General features: G+C 40.3%; 1 protein-coding gene and 1 long non-coding RNA gene across 3 annotated transcripts in view; one reads left to right on the plus strand and one right to left on the minus strand.

The window, feature by feature from the left end:
• LOC134414700 (uncharacterized) overlaps positions 1 to 2602 on the minus strand; it is a 21852-nt gene extending 19250 nt beyond the window's left edge. Inside the window, exon 1 of the long non-coding RNA XR_010026820.1 lies at positions 2476 to 2602. This is a non-coding gene — a long non-coding RNA (uncharacterized LOC134414700). The remainder of the gene's footprint in view (positions 1 to 2475) is intronic.
• LOC134414696 (arylsulfatase D-like) lies at positions 2310 to 16708 on the plus strand. 2 transcript variants are annotated; one of them, XM_063149659.1, is made up of 11 exons: positions 2310 to 2846; positions 4625 to 4744; positions 5266 to 5415; positions 7320 to 7441; positions 8851 to 8973; positions 12043 to 12466; positions 13198 to 13334; positions 14551 to 14685; positions 15064 to 15226; positions 15518 to 15639; positions 16337 to 16708. In XM_063149659.1, exons 2-11 carry the CDS (start codon positions 4719 to 4721, stop codon positions 16705 to 16707), a joined length of 1773 nt encoding a protein of 590 aa, XP_063005729.1. In that variant the 5' UTR covers positions 2310 to 2846; positions 4625 to 4718; the 3' UTR covers position 16708. The 2 variants fall into 2 exon arrangements, with proteins under 2 accessions (XP_063005729.1, XP_063005728.1); XM_063149658.1 differs by having other exon boundaries at positions 4695 to 4744.
• Positions 16709 to 18675: the final 1967 nt, after the last annotated feature.

The raw sequence follows: 18675 nt of genomic DNA on the forward strand, positions 1-18675 counted from the left end.
CAAATAGTAGGACTGTTTAATTCATATCAGATGTTTTTCCTTAAACTTAAAAAATAAAAACTCACCTTTCAGAACATTATTGAAAACGTAATAAAAATAGCTTTCATCATTTTTTTTTTTTTATATCGTAGCATTCATTTGTTTGATCTCTTACTAGAATGACTAAAGTATGGTTTGTTATCACTTTAAACAATTCCAATCTAGCTTGAATACAGAGCCATACAAATTCTCTCTGTACAGGCATTAAAGATAGACTGGAACCTTCAGAGGATGTTTCATCTAATCCCAGAACAGCATTGTAGGACAGCTGGGCTGCCCTCAATGTGACTGTCTCACCATTGATCATAGAGTCTGGAGGGCAGGCTTGGATGTGAACAGTTAATTTTTTGTAGTGAAACCCAGGTGATCTGAACCCATTCTGTGGTGCAGGGGGAAACAGCACTGGATGATGTCTCCTATTGGAAACCATGTGGACAATGAATTGCCATACAGCCTTCTAAGTATATTAGTTGCATTACTCCCTAGCTATGAGATAAGTCAACCCTTGGACAGGAGTTGGGCTATCTGAATTACTGCTTTACCCCAGACCAGGAGAGCACTTTTGAAGCATCTGTCCCACTCACCCCCACCTCCTGCAGTTTGGCCCATGTGTCAGAGCAGTCCTGGAATACATGAGCCAGGCTTCTTCCCAAGGTTACAAACCCATATTGCGTGCTCCAGGACGACAGGTAATTGCTCTGCAATTGTTCCTGGGCACCCAGGCCTTGAAGACCTAGTGTAAATCAGAGTTCCAAGAAATAACATCGCATCATGGCTGCGTAATGACTTTTAGAAAGGTGAGTGTGGATCCGCTGTGCTCTGAAACAAACAGAAGGCAGTAGTCGCTAGAGGGAGCCCCTAAATCATCATATCCTACACCAAACCCCACTTCAGCTCCAGGATGTTGAAGCACTTTAATAGCGTCACACATTGTTACTGCCTCCAGTACTCAGTAAAGAAAACTAGGGAAAAAGACAGGAGTATGCAAGGCTTCTACAAAATTCGACATTCATTCCACCTTCTGAAAAAATACAGGCTTTTTAAAGATCTCCCTACAGAAAACCAGCTATTGCAAATTCAGTGCATTGGTTGGGAACAGAATTAACTTTGCCTAGATCTTTTAAAAATGCCATCTTCAAGTAGCACCAGTGAGAGAGCATTCACCTTTTCCTCCTTCAGAGATCAAACACCAAAATGGGCACAAGTGGTCACTCTGAAAATCTTTAGACCACAAGCACAGCCCTCCTTCCTTTAACTTCATAAAACACCATAGGTGTGCCCAGTGGCCATTCCAAGCACCAGACTTCAACAAGCGCTGCTTAGAGCAGCAAACTGGTCTGGCTCTCTCTATGCTTGAAGAGGGCTATGTAAAAGACAGCAAAGGCACTTTCCTGTTGTGTAACTGCAGGCATGCATTCCATTTTCTGCTGTATTCTAAATTTAGTAAATAACATAGCAGTTACAGTTTGTGGTTCCCTGTTACAAACTCTGTAGAATTTGAAAGAAGTCCTGGAAAAAACACAAGGATATGAGAGCTGTGGAGATGGCCCCAGCTGCAAAAAGAAGCTCTTTCAGTCAGGAGGGATTGATTGTAACCTGGGCAGAAAAACCCAGAACAGCTCAGAAGGTGTTTCTTTTTAGAAAACACGCAGCAGTAGAGGGCATCAGACAACAAGAAATCCTGTAGACCTTAATGTATCCTTGAAGTGCTAAAGGCACAAAGGGGGGAATGGGAACTAGAGAGGTGCAGATTGGGATTCTGCAATGCAGGTGGGGATCAGAAAGCAGACTCTGAGAGAAGTCAAACCAGACACATCACTACTTCTGTGCATGTTGGCTGTAACTACTCCAGCATGTTAATGCTGTGGTGGGAGGGAACAGGGAAGGGAACAGCTTTGGTGCTCTAACTTGCCTCAGAGGTGCTCCCCTAGCAATCCAGCCTGAGCACTGCAATTTATACCACCAACTCACCAACACATCTCCCTTCTCTCATAAGACACAAAAATGCAGGAAACTGTTAGTAAAGCAGGATTGCTCTTGGGTAATGCCTCATGCTGTCCCAAAACACTCAGTACAAGAGGACTCATAAACAAAACCAAGAAAATAAGCACTAGCCAGCATGTAACCTTAATTTATCCCTTTGAGCAATGGCTAGGAAACAGGCAGCCCTCACAAGTGAAGCTGAATGACTCATTTTCTGAAAAAGAAATTTCAAGCCTCTTAACAACATTTCCTCCCCACCCTAGAACTATTTGTCCCAGCATGTGCAGAGACAACCACCACACTGCAGCATGCACTCAGCGTGGCCATAAAGAGAAGAAATTAGCTCAAATTCTATTTCTACAACAAAGAAGTGCTGCTCCGTAACTACAGCGATTTTCTCTTTTCCTTGGTGGAAGTGAGGAAATGTTTATTGGGAACTATTATTTATAGCACCTTTCACAGGAATGTCTCGGACTTGAAGGCGATTATTCCCTGAGAGACTGGTGGTTAGGCAGAAAGGATTTTAGCTGCCTCTGTGGCGCTCCCCAGGCAGACCCTCACTCGCTGAGTGAATGTCAGAGTTGTGCAAACAGCAGGGGGAGGTGCAGCTGGGGACTCCATGAGAAGGCAGAGCATGCAGCTGCTTGGAAGCTCTGGCACAGCGTGCTTTCCCTGCGGTGAGCTGTGGGACGTGCGGCCAGGGCACATTTCGGGACTGCCTTCAGAAACGCCGCGCAGTAGCAGCTCTCCTCGGGCTGAAAAAATTCGGGATCATTTTAAGTCACCAGTCCATCAGCTGCCTGCTTTGAACACAACTCGACCAGGTACTGTATCCCTCCCTTTCTATGTTGGGAAATACACAGCAAAATGTTAATGGCTATTTGGAATTTTTTTTTTTTCCTTCTGTAGATAAAAATATCTCAAGGGAGTTTTTAAAATACTTTTCCCTTTAGAACAACATTTTTCTCATACAAGGCTATGTACAAAGTCAGAGCTGCAGGCTATGTGTTTACGAGTCTGGGTTTGCTTTTATCTGTATCAAGTCTACAAACTAGGAATCTTTAAAAGAAATTTTCACAGACTGAATAGCACGGAATTAAGTGGTATTAACTGTGTGACTTTTCACTGAGTGTTGCTAAGCTGACGTCACAAATATGTACTGTTTTCAAGAAAACTGCATATGAGTATGTCTAAAACAAGTATTTCCTCTTAAGAGATTTTAGTATCTTGTAAGTATTTTGTTAGAAAGGTAAAGACTGATTATAAACTTTGAATCAATAAAGGAAAAAAATTGATAAAATATGAAAGATATGCAAGCTATTTCCCCCAGGATTATTAAAACAGATGAAGAAAGGGACAAAAACTAAATTACTTTAGGGGAGGGATTAACAACGGGAGAGGGAGGAAGGAGTTTTGCTTTAAGCCAAATTCAGTTCAGAGAGCAGAGGGGAATGTTTACTTGTGATTTCTCTGCCTGGGCTCCCATCACCTTTCACTGGGGAAATGGCTTGACAGGGATAACACCAGTCAGTAAAACAAATCAATAGCTGTTTTCTGTACATTGCCTGCTGTTTTACAGGAGCTTCTGGGGAGGTTCAGCCTTGAGCTCCAGCTGTGCTTTAAATCTGAGCTTCTCTACTGTGTGGCAACCAACTGCACAATTAAATCTGATTATGTCCAACTCCCTTTTACTTCAACTGTTTTAGAGGCTTATAGGATATAAATGTTAGAGATGACTGAGGTGTTCTCTTGTACTTTTCCTATAACTGCTTAGGATGCAGCAAAGGCACAAACTCACATGCAGGAAACTGAGTGTCTCTAGATAGCAATGCTGCCTCAGCTCTGCTGCTTGTAATATTTTGGATGCCAGTTTTCTAAGCACAGAAATATAATTTTTCCCACTGAAGCTTGTAGTATTGATAGATAAAATGCAAGAACTATGAATATTGACTAAACTGCTTAATACATCATTTCTGGAAAACAAAAATAAATATGAAAAAAACACAATTCATAAAACTGAGGTGCTTGGGACAGTTGAGCCAGGAGTGGGATAAATTTCAAAGCAGTCTATTTTAAAGCTTTAGAATGAAGCTCACTCAACCCCTACTTCAAAGTCTTCAAATAGTTTAATCTCACTGTCCTGACAGTGAAAGAAATCCCCTAGAGAAACCTCTTCATTCTCAGAGTTAAGTAACAAGAGGTCATGAATTCTTCCAAGAAATTACAATTGTTGGAAAATGATGACTAGAATTTCTACAACTAAAAATTCCTCTTACAAGCCTGAAAAGAAACTTAGCATATTATGTGAAAAAGCACAATGCTGCAATTGTCTGTGGTTATAGAAATGTAAATTATATTGAAGACTGGATTTTAAAGCACTATTTTTTTCCTTTCTGAACACTAAATATTTTTATATGGATGATTCATGTAAGAAAATTGAATTATTTCGCTATTTTGAAATATTTTGCTATTGGCCTAGCAATAAAAATAACATTAATGCCTTTACTCTTCTTCATTTGGGGTCTGATCTGAGGTGCACCGGAGTAAATAAAACTGAATGTTAACAGGCTTTGAGTAAGTTTTTAATACATTTTTATTGCAGAATATGAAATATATGCAAGCTATTGCTACTAGGAAGACGTAACTATGACAGAGTACTCTTGGTTTTGCAGGATTTGAACACTCCAAATGCAGAAATGATTTGGCAACTAACATCTCATTGGTAAGAAAGTTGAGTTGAGTTACTGTTGTATCATACTTAGATCTAAAGTGAGTGAAGGTTAATAATGATGCAATACTGTGTTATAAAAGAGTAGCATTGTTTCTCTCACAATGTGATTTTTAGGTTTTTTTCTTGTTATTTACTTTTTCACTACCCAAAGATCCCAGTCCAGGCAAAAACCATGTCAGAGGAAGTTGATCCCATTCTCAGCTTCCCAAAACAACCCTTTATAAACATCAAAAGCCATGAAGCAAAATCACTTGTATTCCATCTGCTGCATGTAAATTCCCATGTGAGACTGCTCACAGGAAACTTGGAAACAATCAGGAAAGGAGATTTTTTGAAGTTATAGTTCTGACATTTTCCTCTTCATTACCTCAATTTGGGTAAATGATGAACACTTAGTGTCTGGACAGAGGGGTCTGGTCTGCAGCCAAGCTCACGATGGAGGGTCTCTGAACCTGTGCAGGGGAGTGCTGAATGGCCAGGTCACTGGCTTCTTTCACTCTTCTGTGTTTCAGGTCACCCCTGGTTGCACCCCTGATTTTTGGTCTGCTTCTGCAAGCACCGTTCACCCATCCTTCCACCATCACACAGCCAAACTTTGTCCTGCTGCTGGCTGATGATCTCGGCATAGGGGATGTAGGCTGCTATGGGAATGACACTATCAGGTAAGGAAACTGACCCTAAGGGTGAACAGAGCTGGTGTGATATTTATTGTAAGCCTGAAACCCTCTGCCCAGCATTGTCTCACAGCCTGGAGGGCATTCCCAGGGCCAGCTCTGCTGTGTGGAGCTGCTTTACTGTGGGAATATGACAATCATTCTTGTGTATTCTTGACTGCCTAACACTTTAGAAACAGCTGTACCCAAAGGTAGAAATTGTCCCCTCTTCCAATACACAGGCCTCATTACCTCATTTTAATTCTATGTTACAATTTTTTTCCCAGTCTCACCTCAAAATTAGTTTAATGACTGCAATGAGCAATGTTACCAGGAAATATTTCTCTTTTCAGCTTCAAGGACATAAAATTTGCCTTCTCTTTGAAATTCGTGTCACAGTACTGCCTGATGGCTTGTAACATGTATGAACAAAATGAAATTTGCTACAACCCCTCCCCTCATCCAGCAAAGTTCTTGGACTCTTACCCTGAAAGGCTCCAGTCAGCAAGTTCCTGACAGGCAGCTGGTGATCACAGGGAGCAAAGCCAGGCCTCCACAGCATCATCCCCAAGGCATGGATTTTCTTTTTACATTCAGGGTGTACTAGCAGGGTGACAAGCATCTGGGCTCTCTTAGCAACAGGTTCTCTGAAATGCAAAAAATGGCAGCATTTTGAAACAGCAGTTTGGGAGCACCCAGTGCTCCTTTGAGGAAGAATATGTATCAGCTAACTGGGATGGCAGTTGTGCTGAAGGGTGGAACTTCACCAACTGCTTTGCCCAGTTATCCTGGACTGCACCTCTGGTGAAAGGCTGTAGAGAATAAGAAATGCTGCAGATGTTGTTTCCTGGCAGCTGTCTTTGGGGGAGAAATCCATAACAAGTACAAAGCAACAAAACATCCAGGATCTTTCAAAATTCTAATGAAGGTTTTGCCTTCTTATGAACACTATTGAACTGATAATCGCAAAAACAAAATTGTAAAACTGAAGCTCAGTCTAGTCTAAAATACAAGTAGGCACACCTTGACTTGGAAGAGGGGGATATTGTATTCTGAAATGTAAGATATTGCCTTGTCTGTAACTAGCATGCTAGGCAAGCTGGTTTATGTTGGTTGCCAGTTGTTTTCAAAATACCCTCCTCACACCTACTTACTGATGTGTGGCTTAATTCATGCTGCCCTGAGAGACTGCCACACAGTGTGAAAACATGCAGGATTCCTTTCCCTTTTTCTCCTTCTCCCTCGATACAAATGTCATGAGAAGCACCCTGTTAGCTTCCTTATCAGTACTGTAAGTCATGGAGCATCTTGTCTAGTCAAGCACTGTCACCCTGTGGCAACCCAGTTACCATGACACTGATACACTGAGGCTGATACACAGCTCTGTAAGAAGATAGTGTAGGAAAGGCAGCTCTGGGGAAATGAAAGGTCTTTGCTGTCAGGGTGGTGAGGCATCGGAACATGCTGTCCGGAGAAGCTCTGTGGATACCCCATCCTTGGAAGTGTTCCAGGCCAGGTTGGATGGGGCTCTGAGCAACCTCATCTAGTGGAAAGTGTTCCTGCCCATGGCGGGGGGGGGGGGGTTGGAATTTTGTGATTTTTAAGGTCCCTTCCAGCCCAAACTATTCTACAATTCTATGATTTCTGCAAGACTCTTCATAGGACAAGGAAAAAAAAAAAAAAAGAAAAAAAAGAAAAAGGTTATCTCAAAATTAATCCAGATACTGATTTTTAATGAAGAAAGAAAAAGAGAAATATTTTCCCATCACTTGAGAAAATTTAAATAAATTACAAAATATTTCCTGGCCATCTTCAAATAGAACAAACTTCTGAAAATAAAGATAAGTATATAATTCCTTATTCCCTTGAAAGACTCTCTGGTTGATATCTGGTGGCACTGGTTGCATTTTCAGGACCCCGAACATTGATGGCCTGGCCAAGGAAGGAGTGAAGCTGACCCAGCACATCGCTGCAGCCCCGCTCTGCACGCCCAGCAGAGCAGCTTTCCTCACTGGCAGATACCCCCTCCGATCAGGTTTGCCTTGCAAAGCCTCACACCCTGCAAACATTGCTCCATTGATGGAGAGAACAGTCTCATACAAGGGGCACAGAAGAAATGAGGGCCTGCAAACAGAGGTTTTGCTCCATCCTCACTGAGACACATGAGGTGTCAAACAGGCTTTGAGGGTATTTGTAGGGTATTTGTGAACTGCTCTGGGGGGAAGCAGAGCAGAGAAGCTCTGCAGAGCATCTTGGTCTCCCCCAAAGCACAATTTTGGCTGCCTTTTGATGCTCTGTGGTACAGATTGCAGTGAGAATGGAGTTAGAGCAAACTGTTACATTCAAAAATGTCATTATGTAAAGCAGGAAGAATAGTAACAACACACTTAGAAAGCACTAGTTAAATTAATTTCTGTCAGAGGTGACTCATCATCAGATGTCAGAAGCAGCTCAGCCCTGCAGGGAGCAGAGTAGACCTGTGCAGATGTGTGCCCATTCCCTCCAGTCAGGGTGCAGAATGAGTCATTCATGGGAAAGCTTCTTTATGTATCTGTCAAAATTAATCTGTCCTAGGAGATAACAGTTTGACAGCAATATTATTTTTCCCAATTGTGTTTTTGAAGAAAAAACACTACCCTGTCAAACTGCATCCCTGAGATGAAGAGGTATGAAAAACAAATAGCTCTACATGTTTCTAACAGCAACCCTCAAATGCTTGTTCTATTGCAAATTATCTTCGGAGCCTTCATTCCTGAGGCATTTTGAAGCTGATATGTCATCCTGCTTTTATCATGACAGCTCCACTGAGACTGGGAGTTTGAAAACAGTAGTAGTTTGAAAGGGCTTGTACAGACCCTTTCCCATTGTAACAGCAGCGCCAGAGATGTTCAGGGCTACAATGACAGACTGAACTTTATATAGCACCGTATGATGGGGTTATGCCAGGATAAAATACTAAATGGTAGGGTGTAAACCTGCAGGTGAAGAGGAGATAGCCACTCTGTGGGGCTCAGACACCAGCATTGCCACTGTGCAAGGAAAGCCTGAGCTCCCTGGCAGCCCTCAGTGAGCTGGAGTCTGAGGCTGACAGGGGGCTGAAGTCTCCTTGTGCTCCTCCCTGCCCTCACATTCACACTAAGGAAGGGCATTGCATACAGCCCAGGTGCCACTGTGACATAGAAAATCTCCTATACAATCATGTAATTTCAAATGAAATGAAGTTAAAGTCTCAATATAAGATACAAAGATGAAAGAATAGGCACTATGGTGGGTCTTAGCTCTGTCTTAATATCATCTAGGGTCCTAGATTCATTTTCCCAAACAAACAGCATTAGGAAAAATGTTAACACTACCATTTCAATGAAATCAGGAAACAAAAATGTATGTTGGATAAAAGCACTCAACCCTTTAAACTGACTCAGATTGTTTTTATTGCATTTTTAGGGATGGATGCTGTAAATGATTACCGTGTTATTTTTTGGAATGCCGGCTCAGGAGGGCTTCCTCCAAATGAAACCACTTTTGCCAAAATACTGCAGCACCAAGGCTACAGCACAGGACTGATAGGTATGGGGGCACTCCTCTCCTAAAGATCCTCTTGCATGTGTTTCATCTCACTCAAACCATTTCTTTTAGTTAGTAACTGCTCATACTGCTCATACTTCAGTTGTCATATTTTTATTTTCTGATTAAGAATAATATGTAAGTAGAAACTCTGACCAAAAAGTACCTCTCCTAAAAGAACAAGCATATGATAAAGAGGGCAATTTTACCCTTGACCCACTTTCAAACACAGCTGTGGTTGTTAAAATACATAACAGAAAATTGTATTAATTCATGAATATTATTATGCCAGGTATAAAATACTTATTCCAATACTATTTCATTTTTAAAAGTAAAAATATGAGTGTCATTTAAATATGCATGATAATGTTTTATGCACTTCAGAGCAGATTCACACAAAAGGGAACAGCTGCTACTTAAAACATCAGAGACAGTTAATAGTGTCACAAGATTGGGCCTTTCAGAAACAAACAAAGCAATTATTTTTTTTTCTTCAGTCACAGCATGTCACTGTAGCTCACCAAGATTTCAGTACAGCCCAAAACCACTGCCTTCTTCAGCATCAATGTGAATTTGATTTTACTTTATATTTTATAGCTCTATTTTTTTTTTTAGTACAGTTGTAACTTTTGGTCATGATCTTGTTCCAAATAATTATATGTCTTAGATGTGTCACATAGTTCCACAGACTGATAAAGTACAAACGTTCCTGGCTGATTTATCAGCTATTTGCCCTACTTCAACTGAGCATGTAAAATGTCAAAATCCCAAATCTGTATCTGGCACATAAAAATATTAGCTGCACAAACCAACTGAATTTATTAATGAAACTTCCTGCAGAAATAGATTTATATTAATTCAACAGAATAAATCTCAACCACGCCAGACAAAGCTAAAAGAAGCCCTCTGAGCAATTCAAACTCTGCATTACTGAAGTTTCATCTCCTGTTGGTTTTGTAGTGATATTACTTTAGTTTAAATCAGCTCACAGAGCAGACTGTGCATCTTGGTTTCAGCATGCTATCACTAGCAGAGCAATCAGATTTGTCTCCACTCTCCCCAGGGAATTGCCCTGAGGCAGGAGTCCTGCAGCTCGCCTCCCAGAAGCAAAACGGGGAGGCATTTTCCCTGTGGGCATCTCAGCTAAAAATCTCACCACAGGTGCCTAAAGCATCACTTAGATTAACTAGATTGACAGATCCTGATTAATTGCACCATGGGGGATGATGGAAAGCACCAGTGATAGGTGACACACAGAATACCACAAGAATTTTACATTCAAGTCAGGAAGCAAAAAAATCTTAACACAACATCTACTCATGTCACCACAGCTGAATGAGCACTAAGTAGTCTCACCTGAATTGTTTGTGATTGTTTTGCCCTGAGCACAACCAGTTTAATTGCAAAGTTAAATCCTATTAATAACCTGCAGCCTGAGGTGATAATGAGATTTTTTGTTGGGAAATGCTTTGAAGGTTCTTTGCAGTCAGAAAACTAATGCTGTATAAGTAATGCCCTCAGAGATTAATTTATCTTAATTATACACTTAGTTTAGCTGCTGCAGATTTGATTCTTTTCTAGCATGTCAGAAACCTTTATTGACCTCAGCTGGAGATTTAGGTGTTGAAGTGCATCTGAATTCCAACAATACTTTAGCTGCACCTGTATTTATGACCTATGCATTTATGTATTGATTGCAAACCTGTTTCATTCTACAGCTGGCTCTAAATATGTCAGGAGGCAAACTGAGTAGAGATTTTAGCTCAAAGCAATTCATCCACCTACTCTAGAACTTTCATTCTTTCTTTCTATTTACAGCCAAGAAACAGTAATTTTTCTCCCCAGGGGCAGTTTTTCTGCTCCTATTGTAATGCACTGCAATTCTATTGAAACCCACTCAGAGCTGGCTGCTATTACATGTACTGATAACATACTGAACCATTTATTGAGGATAACTTCATCCTGAAAGTGCACAGTTCCTCTCTCTACAGTAAGAATTAGTTCTTGAGTAAAGTTCTTAATGTCCATTTTGATCTGACATCCAAGATCTGCAAAAAATGCCATTAAGCCTCTGATGAGTGGTAGATTTTGTTCACTCAATTCAGGCATTCTCAAACCTCAGTGTTTGCACAAAAAGAGCCAATTTACTATGTCACTACATAAGTGCCTAACCAGGCTGTTTGAATAAGCTGGAGGGGAAGCAAAGGAAGGTTTTGATGTGCCATTCATGAAAGTAGTTGGTATGTTCATAATGAAGAAAAAATTGTGTTGTAAAAGGACAAGAGATGTTCCTCCTAATGAATGAGGAGTTCAGTATTTAAAAGAAGTAGGCTTTCACTCTTTAAATTTTGATTAAATCCAAATAAATGGCAAAATATTTATAAAACAAAGTCTGTTATTCTCAGCCAGTAGGTAGAGATATAATGATCATCAAAGTTACTTACAAATATACAGCTTCATGAGAAGTCCTGATCTCTTGAGCTCAAGTTTTTCTGGATCCAGTGGTTTGTCTGGCAAGCAGTTAGATGAGCTGCTAGTTACCTACTCTATCCATATCTCCCCTTAACAATCTGGCACCAACACAGTCTTGCCATAGTCCTGACACCAAGCGCTTCAAAACCTCCCAGGAACAGGTCTGCATAGCACCTGGAAGGTAAAGGGACAACAAAAGAAAGTTATTTTCCCCTATGCTTACAAAAGGACAGCTTTCTTCTGTTTGATACTTGACAGGTCTCCGGGAAGGCCATACATTTTTGCTCAGTTTGAAATTTTTCTCAATTCCTAGTTGTCTTTATATGTTTGGGATTTTTTTTTTTTTAATGCTTGATTGAAGCTACAGGGCGTGAATATATATACAGAGCACAAAAAAATGTGTTGAAAATTTATAAATTGTAGAGGTTTACTTTAGTCAATCCCATTGTATAACTGCATACTTGGTATATTTCTGTGTAGGATAAAGCAGTTATCACAAGCAGAAAACAACCAACCACATTTTGCGAAATGTTTTGTGTAAGGAAAAGTCCATTCTATTAAAATATTATCTTTTTATATTTTAATAACCTCTGTTGTCAGGGAAGTGGCATCAAGGTGTTAACTGTGAATCCCGCAATGACCACTGCCATCACCCTCTAAAACATGGATTTGACTACTTCTATGGGATGCCTTTTACACTAATAAGTGACTGTCAGCCAACAGAAACACCAGAGATGGACAGAGCCTTCAGGAGGAAACTCTGGCTGTCCACTCAGATGATTGGGCTGATTACACTCACTGCTGTCCTTGGGAGACTGACTGGCCTGGTTTCAGTCCCCCGGAGAACACTGACCTGCCTTGCTGCGTTCAGTCTCCTGTTCTTCATATCCTGGTTCTCAAGCTATGGATTTGTGCGCTACTGGAACTGCATTATGATGAGAAACCATGGAATTACTGAGCAGCCAATGGTGACAGACAGAACTACGTCCCTTATCTTGAGAGAGTCCATTTCATTTATTGAAAGGTGAAGACTTCCTTTGTCCACTAATTTTCTGGTTCTTTTGCAACTTTCTGGATATTTTGCAACCTGTAAACATCACTTTCCTCTTTCATGTCTTTATAAGTTTTTATAATTTTTACAGTATTATGTAGGATTATAACTACTGTTATTTTTATTAAATTTAAATAACATAAATAGACATATCATGTAATTTAAAAAAAAAGCTGCTGCTTAAGGACACCCCTTATTCCTAACTTCACTAAAGCTGATTAATACTTGCCAACTTCCATGGGTTGTATTGAATATTTCTAGGCTACATCTAAGAAATATGTATACCTATCAATGAGAGCAGCATTGCAGCTTTAAGAAGGAATAGCAGGTGATGTCAGAAATGTCTGTGGGCCAGGGAAGGAGAAGCAGAGCTGTGATGTAGCCTTATCATTTGGACTGATAATTGTCAGGAGATGAACCTGCTGCCTTCACTTCAATAGCACAGTGGTGCTTTGAAGTAGCAGGAAGTGGAACTTCAATCTGGAAATTTTCTATCTATGATTCAGGGTAGAAAAAGGATATTTTATACAGACCCAAAACTATTCTAAGGGATCCTAATCACTGGGTTAGAGTATCTTACAAAGTAAGGTGTTTCTGAAGGGACTGTTGAAATATCTATACAAAAATAATACCATTTTCACTACAACTGATCTGCATTGAGGGCCTTCCTCCCTGATAACACAGTGTTGATTTCTGTTTTGTAGAAATAGGCACAAGCCATTCCTCCTCTTTCTTTCCTTTTTGCATTCCCACACCCCTCTCCTCACCACAGAGAAGTTTCTTGGGAGGAGCAGACACGGTTTATATGGAGACAATGTAGAGGAGATGGACTGGATGGTGGGTAAGTCAACAAGACATATAACAATGTCTCCAACTATCAAATACATAGGTCTAAACAAAAAGTTTTTATTAAAAAAGCAAGGAAGATTATTAAAAGCATGTAAAAAAGAAATCATTAGCATTTAATGAACATCTGGCAATCTTGTGTAAGTGCTGTTGACTTACAGAGTTGGTTTTTTACTTTCTTTAGTCTTGGGCTAAATGTTCACTCTTTTTTTTTTTTGGTCAAGTGTTTACCACTTTTAACCATGTTCCCTTAGCTCCTGTCAAGGAGCTCTCCTGCTCTTCTTACTAAATATGTGATAATTATTTCATTTTCTATGATAAGTAAGGCCCAGGTCAATTCAGCCTCTTGTGGTAATTTCTAAGCAGGACATGATAGAAGGTGATAAAATCAATAAGCAAATTAATTTCAGATGAAAAACAGCAGGTTATTTATTTGTGACTGCTGCATTAGGCAGAATACTGGATATTTTTCAGCCATCATCATAAATTCAGAAATGTTCATCAGTGTTCTCCAGTATGCCCCCCACAATAAGATTCGTGTTATTTTTCAGGCTGCTTTTCTGGAGGGGAAGGAGAAATATTTATCATTCAGCCATGATGGACAAAAAGTATCCACATTTGCAAAAGAGAGAAAAGTCAGGAACACATACAGGAAGAATTTGGTTTCAAACCTGTCAAACATTTACATACTGCAAATATAATTAAGAATGTCAAAAACAGCTCAAGAATTTTAAATTTAAAGGCACTTCATTATTAATGCATATTATATTCCTGCAGTAATGTAATGCAAATCTTAACTGTGGTCTAGAAACATAAAAGAAGGGTAACATTATGTTTTTCCATATTTTTCATGATGGCCACTACTGATGCAGACACTAACTTTTAGATCACCATTTCTTTCTGTATTTTTACAGTACATGGTATTTTTTTTGCCCTTGACAATACAGGCTTTTTGTCTGTGACTGTGGTTCTTGCACGCCCTGTTAAAATAACAAAAATAAAGTAGTGGTGACAACGCAGCACAAATTTTCTGTGGTTTTAGAGACAATGAAATCATAACAAAAAATATCGATCTTAAAAATCTTAAACAATAAGCAACCTTATGTAGGCAAGAAATTACACTGGTAAATGTTTGCAAGTCAGAGGTTAAAATTTAAGTAGTATGAGGGATATTTTTGCTTTTTAATATACACATATTCTTGCATTTACAGGCCAGGTTCTTGATGCTATTGACAAGGAGGGATTGAGAGAAACTACACTAGTTTATTTTGCCTCTGACCATGGTGGATGGCTGGAAAGACAAGAAGGTGGAAGGCAGCTGGGTGGCTGGAATGGAATATACAAAGGTAAGAGCTGTTAGGGACAGTGACAACCCAGCAACAACTAGTAAAGAAATTATGGCACCCCTAAGGCTTCAGTAAGATTATACACTCAAGGGGTAACACTGGTTTATTACCAAGAAGCAAATATGTCTCGTTCTAATTAGGCATGTAAGAATGGAGTAAATTCTAACCTGGGCAGGTGTCCTTTGTAAGCATGAATTCTGAGATTGCCGGGTTCTAGTCTACTGAACATATTTTCACTACTGCTCAGTAGGAGCTTAGCAGCAAAAACAAGAGAGTAAAGAAGGCTCATCAAGGTAACATGATAATACAATAAAATTTGTGCAAAAATTACTTTAAATCAAACTTATTTTTTTGATTTTTCTTTTTATTTAATGAAAGGTGGAAAAGCTATGGGAGGCTGGGAAGGAGGAATCCGTGTCCCAGGGATATTTAGATGGCCAGGAGTGTTACCTGCAGGCACAGTTATTGATGAACCTACAAGCCTTATGGATATTTATCCTACAGTAGTTCATTTGGCTGGAGGGGAAGTTCCTCAGGACAGGTACAAACAAATGCATCTTTATTCCTCCTGCTTTCCCAAAAGTGTGGAAAATCTAGCTTGGGAGCACATTCTAAGAGCTTGATGCTTTCTTTTTGAGTCCTGTTCATTTTTCAGACAGATCAATATCTATGAGTTCAGTCACCTCTTCTCTACCGCAGAGATTCAGCCCCTACCTGCCATCACCTGCAATCCCCTTTCTTGTCCGGAGCTGCCAGCTGCAGGGAGAGGTGTGCAGAGGGAGCAGAGCCCTGTGCAGCTCACCTCGGCCCTGTGGTGTGTTTCTCATGCCAGGGTGATGGACGGCCGGGACCTGCTGCCCTTGCTGCGTGGAGCGGCGGCGCACTCGGAGCACGAGTTCCTGTTCCATTACTGCGGCGTGCACTTGCACGCCGTGCGCTGGCACCAGAAGCACAGTGAGTACACTGCTTCGTCACAGACACACATCTTTTATGAAAAATCCTTTTGATAGGATCTTTTTCTTCTGAGAAGCTGAGAGGCCTCAGAAACAAAATGTAAACAATGATTATCTGCTGCTGTGGAATGCAACAGGTGCATCTTTGATTGGTCTCATGTGATAGTTTTTAATTACTGGCCAACCACAGTCCAACTGTCTCAGACTTGCTGGTCAGTCACAAGATCTTATTATCATTCCATTCCTTTCCTTGCTAGCCTTCTGATGACATCTTTTTTTCTATTCTTTTATAATAATTTTAATATATAATTTTCTTTTAATATAATATATATCATAAAATAATAACTCAGCCTTCTGAAACATGGAGTCAAGATTCTCCTCTCTTCCCTCGTCCTGGGACCCCTGCAAACACCACCACACAGCTTCTCTCAAAGAATAATGTTCACTCTACAGGAGGGCACATTTTTCTAACACAATATTGTTCTGGGATTCCATCTTCCCAAGTACTTCGGGTGTAACTTGGCAAAGAACTTACTGGCATTGCCGGTATTGTACAGCAACAGGAGAAATTACTGCATTAGCTAATAAGTGTAGAGCTGAAGTGCATCCAGAAATGAACTCTAGAAAAACATTCACTCTTCCTTGTTGTAACTGACATTGTTATAACCAGCCTTCTGTGATCCTTTCTTTCCTGCCAGCTGGAGCAGTTTGGAAGGCTCATTACATGACTCCCATTTTCAGTCCTCCTGGAGCTGGGGCTTGTTATGACAGAGGATTTTGCCAATGCTCTGGGGAAGGAGTGGCCCATCATGAGCCTCCACTGCTGTTTGAGCTCTCACAAGACCCTTCTGAAGCCAAACCTCTCTCGGCTGACACGGAGCCCCTCTTTGACACCGTCATAAGGAAGATTGGCAGAGCCGTAGAGGAGCATCGCAGGACCCTGACTCCAGTGCCAGAGCAGCTCTCTGTGTCCAACGTGGTGTGGAAACCGTGGCTGCAGCCTTGCTGTGGGACGTTCCCGTTCTGTTGGTGTGATAAGGAAGGTGATAATAAACTTGCTGACCTATAAAGGAGAGAACCTGATACTTTCTCAAAAATGTATTTAGATTAAGAGTGTTTCCTTTGGGGGTGTTGAGCCCATGGATAATTTTTTTCCCTAAATTGAGCCTTTATAAAATAATTGTTCCAGTCAATGGCACAGCATTTAGTAGAGGTAGCTTTAAGCTGGACACTCTCAGAGAGGGCTCAAGACAGATGACCCAAAGACCATGTTTTAATGAGCATCTGCTGACAAGTGAATGAATAGTTCAAATGCACTGAAGCAGGCCAAGATTAGAGCTGTACAAGTAATGATGCTGAATGTATATTCAGAAGATTTCCTTTGGGTTTTTGCACTCAGTTTCTAAGTGATTCCTGGACTGAGTTCTCCCTTAATTTTGTTATCTTTATCTCCCTTTTGTTATCCTGGCAATGCATTTTGTTATCCTTATCTCCCTTTTGTTATCCTGGCAATGCATAAGGTGACCCTATAATAGATTTTTGCAGACTACTGCTTCCAAAATCATTAGAAAATAGTCTTGCCTGCAGTTCCTCAGAAAATCTTTCTTAGGAGAGGCTTTCTTCTTCCCTGGTAGCTAGTGACTCCAGCAGCAGTGATGATGACAGCCGATTGTCCTGGGCAAGGTGTAGAGCTTGGAAATGTGACAACCTGGGCAGTGGCTGTCTGAGCTCTGTGAGAAGGGTGGGACTCTTCTGGTTGGAGTCAGCCTCTTTTCATGGAAAGGAAATAAAGGAAAGGATTGTTCTTTTCCCTTTGCCTCCAGCTCCCTAAACAGCACTGGCAAGGGCCTTTTGACATTGAAGGCCACAGCAGTGCCACACTGATAACCACCAGTTCTGTGACAGGATTGCACAAGATACCCTAAGTCGTAAGTGTTTCCTGCTGACAAGTAATATGTTCAGAAAAGATCCTTTGAAAGATAGCAAACAGTAATTATGAAAACAAGCAATAATTTTCTATGGAAAAAAAATGGAGAATTAAGGTATTTTTTTTGCTTCACAAGTTACATTTTCACTCCAAAGAGCTAGAATTACTTGGGTCAATCTCTTTGCTTTTGTGCTTTTTTTTTTGCTGCAGTTCTTTTCTTCTTGGTGCTAGAATAGTTGTTTCTAATTAAGCGGCCTTGCAGGTAATGCTTTTCTTTGTAGGGCTGTAAATACATCTGCTCACATAGACATGTTTACACTGCTATATCAGAGTAGTTACACATCTGAGAACATAATTTGCCCATTTGTTTTACTTCACTGTTTTTAATTATTCTTTAACTTCTGTGCTAGGACCAATTTCTGTTATTCATCTTACTTGGTAAACATTTGGTTTATTTTGGTTTTATTTCCTCTCTTGCTTCCCACAATTCAGTCCCCAGGAAATCTGCAGGTAAACAAAGCCCTAGAGCTTAAAAGCAAAATATTTTTTTTATGCTGTGACTTCATGCAGTTCACATGTTATAATTCAATCAGATGCTCCATCAGTGCTATTGATGAGAAACTTGCTTAGTCTTACTGTGAAAAATTCAAGACATTTGCTAAATCCATCACTTTCACATGTTCTGATTGCTGCTACTTCCTCCATTGTTAGAAATGTCTGGGTTTTTTCCTCATTTGAGTGCATTCTGTTTAACTGGTTCTTTCTTGGCGAGATTTAAAGGTCTTTTCGTATTCAAAATTAATTGTTTTCTTTAGCTGAAATTACTGCAATCATACTGGAATTTTTCAATTTTCTCAGTCATTTTCCAGGATATCACTTCCATTCTCAAACCAGTTTAGTATGTGGGATTTTGTGTCCTCTCAATTCTTCAACATCTTTAGGAATGTACAGGTGCATTATCTGTGAATATGAGCAAACTAGGTTTTTTTCTGCTGAAATACTTCACAGCACTGTAGGATACGTATATCCATTAGGATCAGGGAGTACTGGAAAACATCTGAGCTAGGATTTGTCCTGGACACAGGTGCCAGCACATGAAAGCACAGTGAT

Source organism: Melospiza melodia, chromosome 2, assembly GCF_035770615.1.
Source record: "Melospiza melodia melodia isolate bMelMel2 chromosome 2, bMelMel2.pri, whole genome shotgun sequence".
Classification (NCBI taxonomy): Eukaryota; Metazoa; Chordata; class Aves; order Passeriformes; family Passerellidae; genus Melospiza; species Melospiza melodia.

What these genes read in the sequence shown, in the direction of transcription:
- LOC134414696 (XM_063149659.1), top strand. Translation starts at nt 4,719, where the DNA reads ATGATTTGGCAACTAACATCTCATTG. An exon ending in CAGATACCCCCTCCGATCAG is followed by an intron (nt 7,442 to 8,850) that starts GTTTGCCTTGCA and finishes TTGCATTTTTAG; the next exon opens with GGATGGATGCTGTAAATGAT. An exon ending in GGAGATGGACTGGATGGTGG is followed by an intron (nt 13,335 to 14,550) that starts GTAAGTCAACAA and finishes TTGCATTTACAG; the next exon opens with GCCAGGTTCTTGATGCTATT.